The sequence below is a fragment of the Ammodytes marinus genome (genome assembly GCF_949987685.1).
Source record: "Ammodytes marinus genome assembly, chromosome: 10".
NCBI lineage: Eukaryota > Metazoa > Chordata > Actinopteri > Uranoscopiformes > Ammodytidae > Ammodytes > Ammodytes marinus.
The window spans coordinates 22074592-22098514 of NC_137214.1; the positions used below are offsets into that span (position 1 = coordinate 22074592).

Sequence of the window (23923 nt, forward strand, 5' to 3'; positions counted from 1 at the left end):
GTGCAACGTCATCACATTGAGTGAAGTCCATGGTAGAACGAAGTGTCAACAGAGTAGCCTAGGCCTACCGAGTTAACATTTTGACTTACAATTATTTATTTATGAGTTCTAAGTGTGTTTCCTTATATCTCAGCAAAGATAGCACCAATACATATTGTGCATTTCCAAATTAAATATTTTTGCAAAAAAACTAAATTATTGGATGTAAATTTCATATGTATCCTACTATTGTGACTTAATATTTCATAACATTTATGTTTTTTTCTATTAATTTTTTTTCATTCGCTTTTTTAATGTATATTCTATAGGCCTAGGCTACTTGATGTAGGCTATTTAATCTTGATGTATTTGATCCCCTGTAAAGCACTTAGAATGGACTTGTGTCTGAATTTTGCTATAAATAAATGTGCCTTGTCTTGCCTTGCCTTCATGGAGTGAAGAACAGTGATCATTGCTAATGAATGCTTTATATTTTCTCACAAAAATGACACATAGGGCCAACACAAACAAACCAATATAGAGCAAGCAAATTGGCGTTGATGCCAATAATTTAACAAGAAGGTTGAATAAATGACTGCAAATCATATTTGTTGTCATCCACTCCCTTTATTCATTTATTTTAGTGTTAAAACACAATCATTATTATTATTCTCTTCTGTATGATAGGCAAAGCAAGGCAAGGCAAGTTTATTTATATAGCACAATTCAAACACAAGGCCACTCAAAGTGCTATATGATCAGCCAACATCAGGGGGAAATCAGTCACATTGTCATTTTATCTTAACTCAGCTTGTCCCATCTCTTCCAATGAAACATAATAGGCCTAGGTGGACCTGAATGACGGACTTTGACCTTCTGCCCGATAGTGTGACTTGGCATAAGCCTCCAAAGACTGTCAGCTGAGACAGTCCACCGCTGGGTATTTGCACAAACTATTTGTGCAGACGGTCATGAAGGGCTCTGGGTCATTGTGGTTGTGTTGTGACAAGCCGTAAAGGGAGCCTGCCTCATGAGATCACAATGATGAGAGGAAAAACGTCTCAATTTAATGTGTTTGGAGCTTCCAGAATCATCCCATGTTGTCTGAAGTGTCTTGGCACTGACTTCTTCCTGCGAAGGGTTGAAAGGAGTGTTTAGTGTGTGTTTCTATGGGTCAGTTCTTTCTGTTCAATCGTAGGGTTGCAGTTGATCGTACCGTCAACAGTGGTGATGGGTTAGCAATAACAGCAGTGCATCATGACAGGCTCAACTACAGCCTATAACACACAGGGTTCTCAACCCTCACGCAATGAGAGTGAGACACACGCATTTCAGGCAATTCACACGCTCCACGCCACACCTTGCATTTCTCACGCAAATTATAACTCTGCCAAACAATTTTTTTTATATAGCCTATAGCTTCGATAAATCCTGGCCTTCACCACCATCACCTAGTGTTGCCACCTTATTTATAGCCTACTATCTATGGTTGCCACCCGTCCCGTTTTTCCCGAAATTGTTCTCTTTTTTCACCAGCTGTCCCGAGGAAAGAAAAATCTCTCCCGGGACACAATTTGTCCCGTTTTTTGGGGAAAAACTCATTCGTTTTTTGGGGGAAAAACTAATTTGATTTCCTTCGTTCAGTAGTTAAGGCCGTTTCACACGGGCCGTGGCGTTTGTTGCGCCCACTAATGCATTCTGCGAGAGCCGAGCGGGCAGAGAGAAGGCGCAGCGTTTCGTCAGGCTACACGACAAGCGTGCAGGGGCGGTCCTAACGATCTCGGGGCCCGTTTCAAGACCCTGTGTGGGGCCCCCCACATTTATTTTTTTCTATGAATAATGCTTGTGCATGCTCCCCGCAAAAATAAAAAAGATTGTGGAAACTAGTTGGTTCATAGACGGATTATGAGATAATAGGCCCAGACTCTTAAAGCCCCCCCGCCCCCCTCCCTATCCAGTCAGTTACATTGACTTTTCCGCAAAGATACATACGTTTACTGGCATAAACATATTAAGGGAGTCAGTGTTTCCCACAGGATTTTGGGATACTGTGGGAGATATCCTGTACCTTGTTGGGGGGTCCGGGGGCATGCCCCCCTGGAAGAAAATTGGTACAGTTTTAAAGTAAAATGCATCAATCTGAAAAATCAATCTGGAAAATTTAGATTTAAATCAAATCTTGAGCTGCAGAAGGAACATTATTTTTCTTAAACAGGCAGCACTCTTTACTCTGCAACTGTAAAAACATTTCAGAAGATTGGTCTGCAGACCCATGTTATATGATGGAGGGGCCCATTGCAACAGATACAGGGTGGAAAGCTACTTTTTATGAACAGTATATAATTTACATGTATAAAGTTTATTCCTGTATGTGTGTGGGGGCCTTAGAGGCACCTCATGAAGCCCATAAGACATAGCTAATAATGCTTTTGTTTTGCACTTGCTTTTCGATTTTTCACCTGCTAGTTGAGGGGCTAAGTTGGTTTTAGTGCTCCCACATTCAAATGCGGATGCCAAAAGAGTCTTCTCCATGGTTGGTCTTCACCAGCACCAGAAACAGACTAGCCCTAGAAGGAACATTGTCCTCCATTATGATGGTCTAAATGGCTGGTGTGGAGCCACAGTGCTTCAAGTGGGAGCCAGAAAACCCCTATCCTGAAGGCCTCAAAATCTGCCACTCGAAGCTACAACAGCGAGCATCAGTAATATCCAGTATCCATATTTGCTGAACTGAACTAAGAGTTTTACTGAAATAACTACCCCGAAGAACTACCCTAGGCCTACACCCATCTCACTAGTCTGGCATTTGGTATTAATCCAGTTATACTTTCATCATAAAATTACTACAATAGGCTATATTTTAACTAAAACAAAGAAATTATATTGAACTGAACTTGTGTTAAAAACCATTATTATGCTTTAAATTAATAAATAAACACACAATAAAATGTCGCTCGCGCGCTTCGCGCGCTCGCATGGGAAATCCGCTTCTGTCTCACTCTAAACAATTTCCAAAAGTTGAGAACCCTGAACACAACACTACTGACCTGACCGGCTGTACTATGGATATTAAAGTAACCACATGTTTTCCTGCCATATTTTGTAGGCTATATCTCAAAGCTTTTGGACCCTGTCCTTCATAAAAACAAACACACAATATTAGTTTGTACAGCTGAATCAGCATTTGTTAAATCTTAGTTTGTCAATTCCAAATAGGCTACATTATCCCTAAACATAGGGATGTGTGTTTTTCAATTTTGTCTCCAATTACAAGAACCCAACTAACAAACTAAACAAATGTGACTTTTTCACATTGTGAGTTTTAAGAAAAGCATCACATGGTTTCAAATAGTTATTGTAAAGTCCAACAGAGATAACTTTTTCTATTTGGTATTACCCACTGTTACCTGTTTGGTCCCAGCTAATTAAAATGTAATGTCCAGGTAATGTCCCATGAAACATGCTGGTGCACTTCAGACAACAACTGAACTCATTGTTGTTGTAGTGTTAGAAAAATAAACGCTAATTTGTATGATATTATGCCCCCCCCCCCACACACCCCCATTAATATGCATTTAACCATTGTATAATCATTTAAACAATTTGTATATTCTTTACATTTTGACTTTAGTAAATGTTCTCACTCAACATTTCTTGGTGCTTTGGAGACAGGAGGTAGAACAGCAATACATCTTGTTGTAAAACTTTACGATGTTTCCCTAAGCCTAGAGGGCAAGGCGATGTATCTGTTTAAGACCAAGGCCTTGCTGGTCAAGCAAGTTGTAAACACTCTATCAGGCCGGGAAGCTTAAGCCAGTCAGTAAAGTTCAGCAGAGGACGTCCGGAGATGTGCAAGAAGATGACCCCCGAAACCAGATGACAGCAATAAAAACCAATCATTGTCTTTTGTTTAGGGATGTTAAAAAGCCTTGCTGTGAGAAGGGACTTCACTTTTTTGACTTTTCCTGTCCTGAGAGGAAGCATAAACTGTTCTGTGATATCACTTCATTAAACCTCCTCTGATAACTTGGAAACTTTTCTCCATTTCATTCATTATTTTTGCCTTCCATATTTCCATTAAACGAACGCGTATTTTAACATTCCTGTTAGTAGTAGGCCTACTAAAGTTGAGAAATAAATCGACTGTAATATCAACTTTGTGCAGCGCAAAGGCCTGTGCTTGGAAAATAGGCCACAACTAGTCTTGCACAGCCAGACAGCTAATAGCAGCCAACAATAAAAAAAATTCCAGCAGAAATTTTGAATGTGCCTATTGCTAACCGCTAGCCTGGTTTTTGCAGCGCCCCCTAGGGCTCAAAAAGCTATGGTGAAACTATTGCCACACTCGTTTAACTGAACGTTTAACAAACTTTTTTACATTTCTTGTGTGTAACTGTCTGATAACATTCTAGCAAACATTTAGGAATGTATTCTTTGTGGCAAGATGATAGAGAAACAGAGAAGATAAATTACAAAAGAACAATTGGAGTCATGTAGGCTACAATAATTAGCCTAACTATTGTTGCCCTGCTCAATTTCTCCACTTGGGGTCACCAAAGCGCCATCAAAACGTCCTGATTTGAAAGTCTACCCAACAACAGCACAGAGACCTGTTACTACTGAGTAGGCTAGTGTATTCTGGAGAGGTTTACTGAATCCAATTTTTTTTTCATGTGTTCAATTCTGGCATTAAAATGAGTAAAAGTATCAAAGTATAATCAGGAAAAATTAGGATACATTTAGTATTTAAAGTAAAATTAGGCTAGGCTATTCCATGCAGGCCTATGCCCCCTGTTACTGTTTTAGCCTATTATTAAAGGAGCTGTAAGCGGAATGGTTCTTTTAGCTAACTTCCTGTCAGTTACTGCAGTTAGCAGTCCCCTCGCTCGTCCCTACGTCACCACATTAATGCATTGCGGTCTTCAATCAGCAAGTTATCTAGCATCATCTCAGATCCTTAAGTGTGATAAAACATGATAAAAACCATCAAAACAGACATTGGGAAGGATTTTTACCTGCTCCGCCATTGTATGCACATACACATTCACCCATATGTTGCTCTGGCGTGCACCGGCAGTGATACCATGGAGTGTATATTAGGCTATATATTAGTGAGACGAGTGGCGGTCTGAAGTGTTCATTCTCCTGATTGGATAAAACATTGGGATACTACAACATTTTAATTTGGTTATTAGCCTACTGCAAATCAGAATGACTTGGAGACCTGTGATATGACGTCCGCACTCTGTTGAAGTGACTGCTGTATGACTATGGAGTGATATAACACATATATTAACACAAATAAACCACTCACTTCACCTTTAAATATATAATCAGATTATTGTTACTAATTTTTTAATGTAAAAACAGAATTTAACTGTTTGAGTTGTTTGAGGTAGAGCTCATTTTGAACTATTTTATAAAAGGCTGCAGCTATAGTTATTATTTTTTATTATGGATTGATCTACTGAGTATTTTCTACATTAATCGATTGATTTTTAGATTTGTAAAAATAAATTAATAAAGTAAAAACCTTTACAATGCAAGTTTTGTCCGATTTATAATCCACACCTCATAATGAGGCAACATAAATAAACATTTAAATAAATAGTTTAAGGAAAATAAATACTTTATATAGGCTCAGTAAAGTTTGAACCATTTAATGTTTTAGACCACAATCTTTGCCAAATGATTTTCTATCGATTGATGTATCGGCTCTACTTGTATAGCATATTCGGTAGTTTCATTATTAACAAAGCATTGTATTTTATAAGCTTTACTGAAGATGTCAGATATATGTGGTGAGGTAAAACGAGAACTATTTTCCTCTAGATGTTCAAGAGTAGATATAGACAGTGTACAGTATAGTGTGTATAAATACACTCAAGTATACATTATGTACTTAGTTATATTACACCACCTACTATATGTTGGTTTAATGTTTAATATTCTTGTGAACAAAGCAAAATACAAATATAATCAACCTCTTGACTGACTGATTCAAATTGTCAGTTTCAATCCATCAAAAGGTTGATATTCATGTTGGATCACTGAATCATTTTCCGCTATTAGTCTTCATCACAGATGCAGGGATATTTGGACGTTATGTCCAATGATCTTGGTGCACCTGTTTGCTCAGCATCAACAAGAAAAATACATGCATAGACAAAAAACAAAACGGATGCTACATGCTCACATGCTTAGTGTAACCAAACCCATTTGGACTCCTTTGTAAGCACGGTTTATTGGCACACATAATGGTAAAGCATACATACCAGACATCAGATATGACACTGAACACCTCTGCTATTTAATGTACAAATGGTGTCTAATAATACTAGGCTCAAACATATTTAGAAATGTGTTAGCTTCCTTACAAATGCACAAATAAATACCCATACAATCCAATTGTATAAAGACATCTGTTGTTGTCTACTTGACCTAATTCAAACAAAAGTCCAACAAAATAGATCAGGGATATAATATCAATTCAATTAAAGATTAAAGAACAATTGTGAACACAAATACTGGCATTTCAAAACTATTTCTGTGGGGTGGCTGGGATTCAATCGGTGCGTTGTTTTCAAAATGTAAAACCATTCTTCCTATGTCACAGGATATATATAAGAAAATATGATTGTGTGAATGTGTTGCTGTTTGTTAACTTTGTGGCTTTGGTTCTGCACTAGCTAGAGACGACGGGGAACATTAGAGCGTTCGAGGCACACCAGCGTCCATCCAAACCACCCGACAGAAATCTGAATCTCCATGTACAAAACAAAACAGCTGCCATATCCAAACTGGTTTCAGTGGCTGATTTACAGTGGACAAAATAGATTCCACTTCTATTTACAGAGCTACAAACCTTTGTAACAGTGTTCCCAAACTGATGAACCCGAAAAGGAAAATCAGACCGATGCGCTTTAAAAATTACACATATCAAACAAAATAAAATAAAACTATAAAATCATGCAGGAAAAGGCTTTAGTATCAGTTTGGGATTAGGTCGTTAAAGGGAAATAAGTCCAATTTTCAAGGAGGGAAGAAAAAGAAAATCAACATTAATGCATCAATGCGTGTCGGCAAAGTTCACATACTGATCGGCAAAATTACAACATGATTGCAAAGGATTCTGAGAGAAGCAAAATACCAATAGACTACGAACACAATCAAACTGGTTTGCATGAAATCACTATCTGTGATGACCGCAGTAAAGTGAAAAAACAATCCTAGGACATGATTTTCCCTCGTTTGAAAGGAGTCCATGGCGGTAGAGAACTTTTATTTCCTCTTAATTGGAAATGGAAATAAACAGCAAACAGCAGAAACACACCAACAGCCAACTGAATTTCCAATACAAATGCAATTGCCTCAAACAATGTTTCATTTGTCTCCAATGCGGTAAGATACTTCCCTTGGCTCTGTTTGCTGTTAAAAAAAATCACCTGGAGCTTTTCATTTTTCCAGACATTTAGTTTGTTGTTTTTCTTCTTCTCTTTCTCTTCTCCCCACTGTCTACTGTCAGCATGATGACTTGTGACCTGCAGGTCAACCAATCACAGCTGTAGAATTCCACAAGACCAGAGCTTTGTATCTGAGGGGTCCGAGGAGTAAAATGTGATCCACAATTTTTTTCCAGAAAAAATGCAGACTCCTTGCTATTTTTTTTTTTACAATAGGGTCGCATACATAATTGTATGCATTAGTTGTCCTTGAAATGCAATGCTGCCTGTTCTCAGTGTTGCCCAAGATGGTGCAGTGATTCAGAGGAGAGATGGAAAAATATCCAGATCGGACATTATTTTTGTCTGGACGAGCCAGTGGTGAGTTTGCAGACAGGGGGGGGGGGGGGGGGGGGGGTGTTCTGATTCTGATTCAGTACAATGTTATGAGGCATAGAAGATTTGCCCTCGAGGGGAAAGGGAGATGGTTAAAAAGTCCAGGCCACATGGAGCCAATGATCTTGTTGTTTTTCTTTTGTTTTTACTGCGAGGGCTGAGGCGCTGTGCTCTCAGGCTTGCTGTCTTGGGCTGTGGGGGGTTTGCTGCTCCAGGGGCCGTTGTTGCCTAGCGCCGGGGAGCTGTTGAAGTCGTCCTCGTCGTCCAGGCCGTTGGTGGCGTCGTACTGCGTGTTCTCCAGACGCGTGATCAGACGCTCATCCTCGTCCCCAAACTCCCCGCCCATCAGGGTCGGCTCGCCCACCACCATCACATCCTGCAGAGAGAGGCAGAAGACAGAGGGAGAGAGTGTGAATTTACTAACTGAAAATAAAATAAAGCGCAAATCATCTTGTTTTGTGGGTGCACACGTGACTGTACATCAGACCACCATATACAGTATGTTTAGTTTGTCCAATGAGGTTTTGAATGGGGCGGTCACTCAGAAAAACTTGTAGGCTTACATAATGACAATGTACATATTGAAATCTGGAGTCAGCGATTCTGGAGAATGCTTGTTGTCAAAATATTTTTTGTCGAAATCAGTAAACATCTCACAATCAGCTACCTGTGCGTACTGTGTGTGCGCTGAAAAACAATCCTTTGTTAGTACACAGCCTAGGCTCTGTAAACTGGTATGTAAATTAAGGGGGCCCACCATAGCTAGCAACATGCACACCTAGGCTGTGTACTAACACCATATTCTCTTTCAACGAACACATGGTTAGGACAGGTAGCTGATCTTGAGGAGATATTCGCTGATTTTGACAAAAACTGATTTGAAAAGCCTTCTCCAGAATAGCTGACTCCGCCTTTAAGCCAGTTTTCTTCTTGTTGGATTTGCCTGCTTATTTCTCTCCTAAACCCACTTTTAGTTCATCAGACAAGTTAAAAAAAATTAAACAGCCTGTAACTCACTTGTAAAACTTTTGTACAATATAATCAATTCTCACACTGACACCAGGCAGTGGTGTGTTTTTCAGTTTTGTGCCGGACTGTCCTCATTTAGCCTCAGGGTAATGCAAGATTAACATGCTAAAGTGAGTGAAAAATCACCAGAGAAGAAATTAATGCATATCTGTTTCATCTCATTCTGAGACCAAAGCACCATCTGAATATCAAGTAAGCACACATCCACCCATAAAAGAAAGGCCTTTAAATATTTGCATAACTTCAAATAAATGGAAATGTATGTTATCTCTTTTTACATACTTTAAGCAAAATAATGTACATTTCATCAGACACTTTTGAAAATAGGATTACAAATTGTACAAGGTCAAACAGACAAACATTGTATTTGTTCTGTTCGTTAACCACGTTTTATATCCCAACTGAGCGAGGAAGGGGAGGGGGGCTGTATTTTCCTGCTTCAACACAGACCCCCTGCTTGGATGGAATAACAGTAGATTGTGTGTGTGTGTGTGTGTGTGTGTGTGTGTGTGTGTGTGTGTGTGTGTGTGTCTGTTTAGGACAGACGTTGGTGTATCCAGTGAACCCATCCATCCATACAGTCGACCCCTCTCCAAGCACTCTGTGCAAATGAAACCTTCCCGTACAAAAAGCGGATTCCCCCAAGCGCTCTGTACCCGCCCCAATCAATACTCATCATGTAAGACATATTTCACAGAGATGGCCTCTCTCTCTCAGCAGGTCAGGAGAGTGAAGGAGAGAGATTTATCCATTATCCAATATTCCAGACTCCTGTGACGTGAAGGAATCCTAATGATTCCTAAGGGGGAGGGGGGGGGGGGGGGGGGGGCACCAGTACTAGTTTGGTTCATATTCCACATCGTATGGCACATTCTTCTGCACTTCATGAACAAAGTGAATCTGTTGACAAATAATCACTGGGGTGTAATTTGGGAATTCCATCATAGATCAATAAGCTCTGAATCATGGTTGAATGTTTTTGTGTGTGTTCTGAGTCTGTGAATCTCTTCTTTCCTTTGACTAAGCTTAGCATACTGTATTTCGGTGCCAGAGAGCCCCCGCCACCACCCACCGTAACCGGGGAAGAAGCTGTACTGTTAAATGGAGCGCACGCTTCACTGGCCATGTGTGTCAACGCTGGCTGGCTTGGGAGATCTCGCTCTGCTCAGCTATCTCCTCCTCCACCGCACACACAAACAGTAACACCACACACACTGGCACACAAACCCAGATGAGTTTACTGTACAATCGCACCTTCTTTTTCACACACACACACACACACACACACACACACACACACACACACACACACACACACACACACAATGGCAAACTCAGACTAACCCTATGTTATTGTACAACACAACCAACAAATAAAGCATCAACACGCAGGCATCAGCACACATGCTAACCCATGACTTGCACACAAAAATCCTACAGAAATAAACAAACATGCCCACGACAAACACACATGATCACATCCAGCAAGCATTGATGTAAACACTCAAACTAAACTAGACAATTTAGCACAATCCAACCCCCCCCCCCCAAACCCACAACTCCAAACAGACACACACACACTTGTATGAAGGCAGTTTATTTATCCAAGACGTCCCCAAAACCCCCCTAGCGACCACTTCTGCACCCCACTATGCCGTAATCAGGCTAATTAATTTAGGTGAGCTTTTCAACTAAATGACAATATCCACACTGATTTGTCAATTTGCATAGCTAATTAAGTCATTAGCTAAAAACGTGCTGATTGCCAACAAGCCTTGCATTCACCATCTGTTCCTGTGAGGAGGCCCCTGTCAACCTACCTCTGGCCAATTTTAGGCCCCCCCCCAAAAAAAAAAACATTCCTCAGACAATAACAGCTGGTGGCTAGTCTGAGACTGGGGAGCTCTAATTGTGAGCTAATTAATACTGTCTACTCGTCTACTCATCTCGTTAAGAGTTAGCTTTCGCGCAACTTGAATGGGCTGACGCAGCAAGGAACGCTTCACTGTTCCCTTCATTCACTGAGCAGTGTCATTAGCACTTTTTTTTCTACAGAAATTAGCAGCCATAAGCTTGGAAGACATATTTGCTCCTCAGGCATCCAAACAACAAGTGGGAATTTAAAGAAGACATGGCAGATTTGTGATTAAGTTAAAAGTGGACAGAAAATACAATTGCAACCACCTGCAATAGCAATTAGATGCTAAAAAAATCATATGGGGGCCCTCGTGGCGCCGTGGGTAAGAGCGTCCCCCCTAACAACATGTTCAAATGAAGGAACGTATTGTCCAGTGCAAACAGTGTGGCTCATTTATGTTTTTGTGTGTTGTTTTTTTTTCTTCTTTTTTTACACCAACAACAAAGCACTATGGCACAGATGAACTTCAGGGTTTGGATACAGAGACGATCCTTGTAAGTAGAATGAATTTATAGTGTTGTTTTTTTAATAGGATTTCTTGACAATAGGGGAAAAAAAGCAGCCTTAATCGTTAAGGGTGCACAATTGCACATACAAGTCATGTTCCAAATATTTGAGGCTAGTGCGCAAATAGATTTTTAAATCTACCTGCCACAGTGGCTGGTTTCAATCTCTGACACACACATACACGCGCACACAAATAAGCACACACACAGTATAGTGCATCATAAGGATGGATTTAGTTTCAAGCACTGTTCTCCTCCATATCAGCACAATGCTAAACGTTCTATGATTTTCAATCTATGGTCTATCACAATTTAATCTCAGCGAATAGACAGCAAATGATGGGCTTAGTTCTTAATATTGTTTAAAAACACAGACTGACAATGATTAATGAGAAAAACCCCGCTTGGTAACAAACATGTTCAATTCTAAATTCAGGCCACTAGAGGTCAGTGTTACTTATTCTATGATTTGCCCCCCAACACACGCACACACACACACACACACACCCTCCCCACCTTCCTTCCCCCGCACCTCCTCCCCTCCGGCAGCCAGTAAACCCCCCCTTCCCCTTGCAAAGGGTCCACTCCTTATTGTCAATGGGCTCACGTAGGCTTGTGCTCAGCCACAAACGAACAACTTCTCAGACAAAGACAGCAGGCGCGCAACATATGTAACCAGCATGTTAGCAGCCACGCTGCCAGTCTTTAAGAGGCGTGTGAATGCAAAGCATGCGTGGTATCGGTGTGTGTGTGTGTGTGTGTGTGTGTGTGTGTGTGTGTGTGTGTGTGTGTGTGTGTGTGTGTGTGTGTGTGTGTGTGTGTGTGTGTGTGTGTGCGTGTGTGGGAAGGTGCTGGTGCTGGTGGAGGGTGTGTGCGTGTGATGGAGAAAGGAGCTGGGGGTGGACAGTGTATACAGATATCGGTGATAATGAGAGCTGGCACAAAGCCAAACTGCCTTCTAGAGAGAAAACAATTGCGCACGCTGTGTGTGTGATGTACATTATATATGTGTGTGAGACGAGAGAAGGAGGTAAAAGAAAGGAGAGGTAAGACAAGAAATCTGAAAAGATGTTGAGACAGTTAACAACAGGACAGAAAAGAGAGTGACAGGGCAGGGCAGGACAGGACAGTGTGTGTGTAGGTATGCTTATTTAAAAAAAGTGTAAAATTAGCAAGATTATTAGGTTTTTCCCCATCAAGTGCCAAGCAGAAGAACAACCCCTAACCACATATAAAAGTACATTATGTATTAATTGAATTCATCCAAATGGGACACGTAGAGCTTATGCAAGTTCTACGATATCCCCAAAAACGTGAATACGTTTTTAGATTAAAATGTATTTGCCAGAAACAAAACATGTTAACCGACAACACTGACTACAGTATTTCTTTTTTCTGACAATATGTATATCTTGTAATATAGATCTGCTTTTAGCAAATAAAACATGAAGAAACTTGAGGTTTGAATGCTCAAAGCACTTAGTTAGAGTTGGCAAAGACTGCTTATGGTTCGATAGGGAAAAAAGTCATAGATGACACACATTTAGTTTACTGTGCTAATATTTAACTGAACCGCAATCTGTTTCAATCATTATGTTCTTTTGATCACAGGACCCCTGTTAAAGGTCTGCACTTTAGTTGCTTCCTACGTCACACTTGTGGGGAGGGTAATCAATGCAAGAATTATTGTTTTTTTTCAAAATCTATTAGAGAAAACAAATGGGTAGTATCTAAACATTATAATAGTGCTACTACTAGTACAAAAAAGCCTCAGCACCCTTACATTTCCCATTAAGCAGAATTAGTCCTGTCTGTAAGATTAACACATTATTTTTAAAGGCCCACAACTTCCATTTAGTTTGGTATAAGCACACTTTAAGCTGCACTGGAATGACCTGTACTAAAAAAACACCAGAGTGCAGCATCGGCATAGCTTCAGGCTAGTAGATTGGATGCAGTGGTGTAAATATATAATACAGTGAATGTGTGTAAGGATGAGCAGAGTATGGAATACCTAGAAAAACTAGAGACTGTGCAGACACAGCAGCGTCATTTCCTCGGGGGAGTGTCGGGCGTTTGTGGTAATGCTCAGCTGTGTAAGAGGCTATTTAACCCCAAGCTGTGTCAAGTGGCCTATTATGGAGACATTCAAACCCTTGTTACAGAGTATGCATATGGGTCACAATGCTAAACATCTTTGTACCTGTTTTGAATGAACGTATTAGATCTATACATATATACAGTATACTATGTGTAGTTATTATTGTTGGTTACTGGTTTTGTCTATTAGCTGTCAGCATGTCACACTCTGCGTATGTATGAATTGTTAACTAAAATCATTTGTGGAGGATTATCTAATCTTTAAATACATCTTTGACATTTAAAAAAAAATCCAATTAAGACATTAATACTTCTAAGACTGAAAAGCTGCACGGCGAAAAAACTGGCATTACTCCAGTATCAGCTGTGTTGATTTTTTAGCATTTGCATTTGTATTTAGTATTTCGGATGATTCAGTTTGCAGTCACTATTCAAAGTTTATGATCGTCGTTGGCTGGTTGGTCAACTACAAAAATAGTAAAGTTCATTGTTTAAGAAGCTAATATCAGACCTGACATAAATAATTAATAATCAAGTATTTATCCAGCACTCTTTCACAGTGGTTTTCTGCAAAACAAGCTTACTCTGCTTCCAGTCCTCTGGGCAGCTGTGGGGTTCAGTGTCTTGGTCAAGGGCACTTCCAACAGTGGTGGTACTGAGATTCAAAATCTTCAGGCTATGGCCATTTAGTTGAGCAATGAGGTTGGCTGGGTCTTTTTTGTAAAACATACCAATAGAAAACTACAGTACATTTACTAAAAGACACTGGTGGCAAACTGAGGGTATAGCTACAAGTCAGCGGTTAGTGTTATGTGATATTGCCTGCAGCAAAGGAACACTTCCAGTCACATTTTACTTGTTATTTATAACTTTCGCTGATTGTGTACTATTTTCTGCTTTGATGTTTTTTAATGTAGTTTGTGTCACGCTTCATGATACTTGACGTGTGTTCATACAAATCCCTTGAGCTATTCCTTTGTCACACGGCACAGGTTTGAGTTCTTTTTCTAGCCTCTCCTCCTGGTGTTTAAAAAAAGAAAACATCTCTTTTGTGCAAATAAATTAATCCTAATAGCTGCAATGCCATAAGGAATATGTTGTGTCTGTGTTCAACACTGCAAACATGCAGAGAAAAAAAATTCATGCAAAGAGAAGTCAAATGGAGCTGATGCTTACAGGTACCTGACTGGAGAGGCTGAAGTTGGTGGCGGGGCTGCGTTTCTTGCCTGCGGTGGTTCCCACGCTGCTGTTGGCGCTGCTGGCCGAGTTCTTCCGTTTCCTCCTCTTGGTGGCGGTCTGTCGGGCAGGCTCAGCTTTGGCGCGACCAGCAAACAGAAACAGAGGCAAAATGCCAAGAACATAAAGCATACATACGGAGAACAGGTGTACAGCTGTGTGTGTGTGTGTGTGTGTGTGTGTGTGTGTGTGTGTGCGTGTGTGGAGAGTGTGTGTATATTTTAGGGCTTTAGAACAGGGCTCGGACAGACAACATCATACAGTCAGTGCAGACACTAGGGCATGCTTACAAAATGCTTGTATACATGCATGCAAAGAGAACACACACAGCCCACATACACTCACACCCTCACACCCACACACACACACCCAAACACACACGCACACACGCACGCACACACACACACACACACACACACACACACACACACACACACACACACACACACACGCAGAAAATAAACGTTATGGAGACAAGAGCAACGAGTCTACAATGATCCATGCATTGTTTTCATCAAAGGTGAAACCGCACAAGCGTTAACATCTCCCAAGACATGCTCTAGTGAGAAAGAAGCCCTGTTTCATTAGCATACATGCTCAACAATAAGCCCTGGTGCTCAACGTAATGTAAATTTGCTAATGATTTCGGCACTGCACCGATTGCTATGTTTCTCAATAGCGTGAGCCAGATTAAAACTGCTCTGCTGCCACAGGAAGCAGCACACTCATGGTGGTTTCACTGAATGTGCTGTTTTACTGTGTCCATTCTGATTCTTGCACATTTTCTGCATTACAATAGATATGATTTACTGAGCTATTGTTCCAATCACTGTATTTTCACCAGCGCTTCAGAATTCTGTTGATTCCATGTGTGTGGCGGTAACCTGTATTTGTTACATTACAGATATCAGTTATTTTCAAACATGCAGCCGAGCATCCACAATGAACATGCTCACAGAAATATTTAACATGGCATTCCAGCGGGCACTAAAACTTTCTTATAAGACTTCTTATCTACAATCTACATTGTAAGAGAGAAGATACCTTTTTTGTGATTTGTGGGAAATATTTCCGTTTTGAAGTTCTGTGGGTGTCCAGCTGAAACCGGAGCCAAAATCATCAGTTTTATTTTAATCAGGCGAATTGAATATTCTCTTAAACAAGTAAAGACAGAAGGAGAGCAGAGAGGACAATAGAGAACTGGAAGAGAAATAACTGAAAATATACAAATCTGCCATGCTACTTAAAACCACTGGGAAATGTATCTTTAGATGATAGATGATTTTCCAATTATGAGCTATACATAATTCCGGAAGGTGCAATTATAATCATTAAAACAATATAAAGTACTGACACAGGTTAAACTGAGATCTAGGTGTTTCTAGTATTTACACAATAATTTATGTAGTGCATCATTTTGAATACAACATTTTTGCAAATTTTGCCAACATTTGTTAGAAAACATTCTCTTTAATCCTAAGAGAGACAAGAACAACACTGTGATCTTCAAACAGATGCTTGACAATTAAATGCATCTTTCAAGGTTCTTACTAATCACACCCAGGGAGATGCGTTCATATTCAGTAACAACAACCATCGACTCACCATACAAATGAAACTGAGACTGTAAATCAGAGGATAAAACAATAAAGGGAATTTCTTATCCTTGGCTTTATTTATTATGCCTTCTCCCTTTTGATTCCTGACTTTGACAGACGCGTGTGCAAAAAATGGACCTATTGTAAGATACAATCATTTCTGTTATCCAACCGGTTTCCTTTTAGACGCTGAACCCAGTGACGCACTAACATCACTTCCATTTCCACCAAAAGGACTTATCAGAGCATAAATGCGGCTGTGGCTTCCTTCCTGGCTGAATCCCATCCAGTTTCCAAGCTGGAGAAGAATTGCAGGAAAAGGGGAATAACACGCCACCAATAAGAACAACCGCAATTCCCGCTAAACTGCAAAGTTCAGGCAAACTGCATATCAAAATTGAAAGGATGACACGTAATGACCGTCTTTGTAAAACGCACAGAAGGGAGCTGACATTAGGAAAGCATTAGACTTACTAAATGTAATATTTAAAAAAAGTTACCATTACAGTAAGCAACTTATGGATCCAAAACCGGCATACCTACATATTGTAGATTATATCAAACCAAAAAAACTGATATAGCTGAATATTATGTCTCATATAAATCACACATATGCCATAAAATTGTATTCCCCTGTGGGATTTCATATCAGGTTTTCCTTTCATGTGCACAATTAACCATCTATACAAGAGCTTTTCTTCCCTCTGACTTTTTATTCATAAAATGCTTTCAAAGTTTTTTTTCTCTCTCTCTCTCTCTGTTTTTTCTTTTCTTTGAAGTGCGTTGTGGACACCGGGGAGCAGCTGACCAGGGGGAGCTGGATCTAGCAGTCTGATTACGCCCGGCACTCTTAATTAAAGCAACACAGGTCTGAGTCAAAGGCTTTTTGACTGCTGTTGGTTTTTAAAGACATCTCGTCATGCCTCGCTTAGCATTGCTGTAATTTGCAGCCACTCCGATGTCCAAAAATAAAATAAAAAATGTCTTCAGCGTAAGACTGCACAACCAATTTTAGCCTGGTACTTTTCAGAAACCAACCCTTAAAACATCAATCATAGAAAGCTGAGAGCAGTTTAGATTGGCAGGGTTCAGATTCAAGAGGCAGCCCTGGATTCTGATTCATTTCACTTACCTGACAGTCAAAACATATTAAAAGGATTAACACATTTAATGGCAAATTTAGAAACATGAATAATGGAATAAAAACACAGTCGGATAATCTAATATTCCTATTACGCTACATAGTGATGGTACAGCATTATAAGCTGCTTAAAGGAAGGAAAGTGACTTGAACCTCAGAAGGGGTATTTATTAATACACAACATTTTTAAATGTAAAGTGTATTCTGTGTTTGAGACCATTTCCTGCAAGAACATTGCATTTAATTTATTTCTGGGTAGCTTGTTCAGAGAAGCAGATTGGTCTTAATATGTTTGTTGTAAGAATACTTGTCATATTCGTCCACACAGTTCTTCGCAATTGAGATCTTCTTCCTTGAACATGCTTATGGACAGTAACAACACGTGTTATAACAGTAGGTAAGTTACCTGGTGGGGCTACCATTCTCTGCCATTTTTGGAATAGGCATGTCTTGAGACAGTCCCGGGGGCTGAGGTTGTAAGTCTTGTGCCTTGACATGAGCTCCTGCATGGGCTCCAGGATGACACACAACTGCAGACACACAAACGGGACAAAGCACACATTCGGTTAGGGCAGATTTATGTAACATTTGATGAGGGGACAGTGTCTGTTCCACCGTTGCAGCCTCTTATCGAGGTGAAGGCAAAACAACGTTCATAAAATCGCTGAGTTTGTTGCCCAATTAATCACCAACAAGGATGACTTTGAGTGATTAATTGCGCAGTAAATCTTCTTTTTATGGACACTATTAATAAAGAACCTTTAAAAGAACAGGTTTATTGGCAAGCGCTTTAGAGAGAAGCACTAGAAGACAGATAGATGGAGGAAGATGGGCAGGAGGATCCATTATAAAACGGGCAGCCTTTGTTGAGCTGTTCATATCACAACTCACAACAAAGTGTGTATGACACATTGAAGCGTCAATACAATCATGCCTGGACACACACACATTTGTTTTTTTTATCCCATCCTATGACACAATGGACATACAAAAAGCCCTCCTCGTTCCCACACTGTACTCCCAACAATATCCCTCCAGTTAAAAAGCCAATAGTACAATATTCAGTCGGGGGAAAACTGTAAATCTCTGGTGATCTGCAGTGAGGAGACAGGGGTCAGCCTGTCATCTTAAATACATTAGGCTTAGCCCCAGATAACATCTTGATAATATTACAAGTTGGTCAGCCCCCCCCCCCTTTCTCTAACCCGTAACCATCCATATACTTGTTGTTGCATTCAGAGGCCAGTGATTGGATTGGACAGTTTTAAGGTTATATTATTGCTGGACCAATCACAGGATAAGACTGGGATCCAACTCAAAACATAAAAGAAGCACAGCAGACCTTGATCTGGTTTATTTTTTCCATTTTGGCGAGAAGCTTGCAATGTCCGTGAAATCCACAACATTGTTCGTTTTTCCGATTATTGTGCGCAGCGTGACCTTTCAAGATAGTTTCCTTTGATATTTTGTATAGTGTCAGTATTGATCTGTTATGGCAGGAAGGTAGGTTTTGACCAGATGTCCACTGTTCGAATGCCGTTTTAAATTAACGTTAACGTTAACTGTATTTTTTTACTCTGAGCTGCCAGCATAGTCATCCTAATAACAAAGTATATCTACTATGTTGATACAGTATATTGTTTGGCTGACATAACATCACATGATCTTGTGAAGTTCGGAACTGCAATGTTGCAAGAACCCCAAACTGCACTTTTTAAATCTGATATACAGTATGGAGCAAACGTTTTAGAGCTTGAACAATAAATCAACCAGACTGATATTAGCTTATGCAGATATATTGTTATCAATATGTAAATGTTGGCTAATAAATGACAAAAATTGCAGTGTAGAAATGCCAAACTCGGTTTGAAATAATTTGGAAAACAGTGCTAATATAAATTAGTTTATCTAGAATATTTCATGCGGCTAGAAGAACGCTTTGTGAATTTGCAGAATTTGTATCAATTTAATTTTTAATTTGTTGTTATTTGATGTTTCATTTGTCAAAGTCATTATCGAACACATATGAGGAGCACATGTAAATGTTATCAATGTGATGCAACAGAGATTTTGCTTAACAATATAGCTGCTGCTTGCTTCCCATTCAGAGTGCGATGTAAGGTCAAAAATGACTGGAGTGAAAGTAGGCGTGGGTCTGTGAACTCACTTCAAGGGCACGCTGACAGTCGTTACTGGGAGAAAGGAGACCGTTAATCATCCACTGCATGCTCAAATGATCTGGTCTGACCTTCAGCATCCCACCACCCCTACATTTTAGATGTCAATTCTAATCAACATCGGCCTTACTGTACAGCGACTCGGAGGTAAATAAAAGGAGGGGAAAACTTTAAAGGGGACTGTGTGTACCATGTGCAGTGACTACTATCTAAAATGATGTGTTAAAACCGGTTTGGAGGCTTTTATACAATTCACATGACGACACGAATCATTGCAGAAATGTTTTAGCGTGTTTGTGTGGTGTATTCATACCAGGGATGTTCAGCAGGCCCAGGTTGCAAACACAGACTCCGCTGCCTACGCAAAATGACCCAACATAAACATAGTAATGTGGGCTTCTGTTCCCTGTGTTACGGCGGCAGTGATTTGATGCCATGCAGCTGGAGGTAAAGTGAACATCCCTGTGGCAGACTAATCCCTTGTTCTCCTCTGATAGTTCCCTCCTGACACAGTAATATCCCTCCACAGCTCAGTCAACAAACCCTGGCTCCCAGCCCTGAAAACAAGGGCTATTTTCAGACTGAATAGTAGGAAGCTCCAGGCAGCTCCAGTACATGGAAAAGGCTTAAATAGTCAATATGAAAAAAAAAGTAGTATGTTTGTGAGAGTTAGAGAAAGGCCGGTTGTAACCCCTTAGCCAGGAAACCATCAGTCTTTTGTGGAAGCTACTGATAATCGCTGGGAAAGATCTTTTCAGGACACATTATTGCCAGTTAAATGCGAGGAAAGGGTGTATTTTACAGTCACATCGTCGGATAACAGTAAAATAGCAATCCAAATGAAACAGTATATTAAAGAGAAAATCACACCTCAGTTCAATCAGAGGTTTCAAGTTGACATTGATTCATATTAATTTATAGTTACAAGCAAGAGTTTTTTTTTGTATAGCAACGGCTTTACAGGGCACAATAATCATCTCAATAAAACACTGAATTTGAAACTGAGTCTGTCTCTTTGATACACTTTAAAACTGACAGTGCTTAAAATGCAAATTCAATTATCTAAATAGCATTACTTCCTAGCTAGTGAATTCATCTTTGTAGTTTATTTTTCCATTCTTACTGCAATGACAGAAAACTTTAGAACAAGGTTAGATACCTCATTAATATGAACATTGTCTGTAACATTTCAAATAAAACCACATTGTGCTGTGGAAAGTCAGCCCATTTCTAATTTAGTGGATTCACAAGGGTTTATTTTAAATACTTCAGGTTTAGACCACTGAGGCATTTTGCAACTCACCCATTCCTTTAAAAACAAAGCTGGGAGTGTTAAAACATAAATAACTTAACCCCTTCCATTAAGCACAATGTTGTTCGCAGACACAACACTGATCCCTGTTTCACTGTATCGTTTGCTAAGCACTGACCATCTGAATCATCACAATAAAGAAAAACAACAGATGCTAAATCACAGTGAAATCACAGATACTTGAATTATATGCTTTCAATGGCAGTGCAGTAGCTTTCTGTGTAGAAAATCATTGTCACAGGAAAACAAAAACAGCCGCCCCACTCCCTCTCTGTGTGTCTCTTTCTTCACTCGGTTATTATAAGCAGCGGAGGTGCCGTTCCCCGATTCGCACGCCATTTCACAATTATGAGTCTCAACAGGGAGTGTTCATTAATGTTATGCTAATTTTCTGTATCCAATTAATTCTTCTCTCTCCCGCTCGTTCTTGTTCTCCCATTTGGAGATCGTAGCTGTCAGTCAACTCGGGCGCCGAAAAAACACAAACAAAACCCTGTGAAATAATCGCTAATGTATTCAGCCGGCTTATACCTCCTATTTCCGTAAATTATATTGCTGCGGTCAGGTAGAAAAAGCATGTAGAGTATATGCAGGGAGACTAAAGAAGGAATAAGTGCTTATTTTTTGTTTTGATGCCATGAAATTATACACTCGAGAGGCCTGAGAGTCGTAAAACGTGTTCTGCACATAAATAACAACATAAGCTTTCAATTGTATGGCAAAGACAGGGAAAAATAGTTACATTAACAGTCACAATATGACCTTAAATTAACTTAAGAATGAATATGATAATATAGAAGAGCTTAACAGGTAATGTTATAATGCCAAGAGCCAATATTAAATAAGACAAAGCATGGATATTCTACATAGTCTGCATATCTTTATGCTGTCTAGACATGTAAGTAGAAGAACATTTGTTTGGGAAAAATGAGCAACAGTATTTACAACATTTAACCTCCGTATGCATTAAAAAGTGAGGAGATGAGAGCAACAACAAAAGCAGAATGACATTCATAGACACACACACACACACACACACACACACACACACACACACACACACACACACACACACACACACACACACACACACACACACACACACACACACACACACACACACACACACACACACACACACACACACAGAGTCCTTACCCTGAGGTAGTTGAGGGTGAAGTTGGTCAAACCCATGCGAGTAATGTTTTTCGACAGTTGTTCCAGCACCTGAGGGTCTTGTGCCTAAAGTCAACAGCAGAGAAAAGAAAATTAAGAACAAATGCATTTACAAGCTTTATATTTGACATCTATATTTTTGTTATGTTTCCATCAAAGTGACTACGAATAAACTAATTATCTACAGGCAATTAGGCTAATTGGCACTCATCCGATATGCACAATCAACACATTCGCATCATCATGTCCCAAATGCAGCAACCAACAGTGTTATTGCTGCTGTGCCATGAAGCTGATTAGAAGTATGTTAGGCCTGCTTTTTACACTAATGTCAAACTGTGGTCTAATTAATCAATATTACTTTGTCATTCAATTTAAATTTCCACACATTTTCAATTTCACATCTTTACTGGATTTGATGATGCTGTCAGTGTATTTATATAGAGCTCCCGGCAGCGAGGAAAAACCATTTAATAATGTTAAGTTGTTGAAACACTGGCCAGATATGTAATCCAACCTACCATGTTATGTATGTTTTTAGTTTTTTTTGTCACATCACTCACGGGAAAACAGATTAAGAATCAACCACCTTCTTTTTCAAATACATTTAAAAGAAAATGTGCGGTGGATTTATTATAAACTAGGAAATGCAAGGAAACACAGTGAGTATACTGTATGTATTGTGTAGGAATAGGAAATCAATCCTAAATAAGAGCAAGGCAAAAAATATGAGTGTGTGAAGAGGCATGAGTATTCACTAAGCTTGTTAGGCACTCCAAGAATAAACAGTCATATCATAAAAAAAAGCAGTAGGTAGGTATTGACAGAGCAAAACATAGCCCTGACTGAGGAGAAGCAGTGAGCACACTTGCATTCCATGCCTCATGAAAAATACATAATTCTATCTCCAGTCGCATCGCTGTGTGGAGAAAGTCAAGAGAGCGAGGGAGTTCTACTGTACCATCAGCACACACAACCCAGTATCCAGAGGAAAACGTCCGCAGAGTACTCTTCCGCAAACCACGATTTACGTAGGTCAGACAACGTTTCGACGTTCTGAATCGACGTTCCATTGTAAAAAGTGGACACTGCGCCCGCACCACGTGACTTTCAAGTTTTCAATTTCAGCACAGAAGAAAGATGGCGGCAGGCCGTCTAAAAAGCTGAATTTTACGGCCGTTTCTGTATCTTAAGGTTTTTTGATAACACTTTTAGCGAGAAATGTGTACTTTATATTCACAATCTTGATTCAGTGAATGCACATTAGCTTTAGTTTAGATGTTACGCGGATAGCTCGGTCCTGCCAGCAAAATGTTCTGAATCGACGTCATACAATGTTGTGAACCGACGTTTCACCGTAATGCCCACGCGTTGCCATGGTGACACAAATGTGTCATATATTAGCCTACGTAGGCTATCTGATACACACATAAAAGACGACTTTTTCATGCTTCCCAACCCATTTTTATTACCACAGCAGCATGGGGACGTAGCCTAGATAATAAACTGTGATTTGGGTGTTAAATCTATCTAGGCTACTTTTTAAATACTCATTTTACGACCTTTTCAAACCCGGAAGTACACAACGATATAGGCTTACTGACGCTCGGATGAGTTACTGTTTTGTTGTTGTTTTTAGACATTTGTATAGGCCTATGTAAAATATGTGCTTCTAATTATTTTTTACATTATATAATTATATGCTATCTCCTTAATGTGCCTTGATGAAAAACGAGTGGTTGTGATCGAGTTGTGTGACATTTTAATGACCAGATTACTTTTACTTTTGACTTTATTATTGATGCCTAACTTCTGCATTCTTGGGACTTTGTAAACCAATGTCTTGCAAAAAATAAAAACGCTCAGATGAAGCTTTATCACCTTAAGAGTTCGCTAAAGTATTTCACTTATTT

General features: G+C 39.7%; 1 protein-coding gene across 2 annotated transcripts in view; it reads right to left on the minus strand.

The window, feature by feature from the left end:
• Positions 1-6239: 6239 nt before the first annotated feature.
• ldb2a (LIM domain binding 2a) overlaps positions 6240-23923 on the minus strand; it is a 94303-nt gene continuing 76619 nt past the window's right edge. The window contains exons 5-9 of one of the 2 annotated variants that reach the window (XM_080035653.1): positions 21993-22076; positions 17752-17875; positions 15651-15704; positions 14553-14683; positions 6240-8193 (exon numbers count right to left, since the gene is read on the minus strand). In XM_080035653.1, coding sequence (XP_079891779.1) covers positions 7963-8193; positions 14553-14683; positions 15651-15704; positions 17752-17875; positions 21993-22076 — 624 coding nt within the window. In that variant the 3' untranslated portion in view covers positions 6240-7962. Of the gene's footprint in view, positions 8194-14546; positions 14696-15650; positions 15705-17751; positions 17876-21992; positions 22077-23923 lie in introns of both variants that reach the window. The other variant, XM_080035652.1, reaches the window with a different exon arrangement.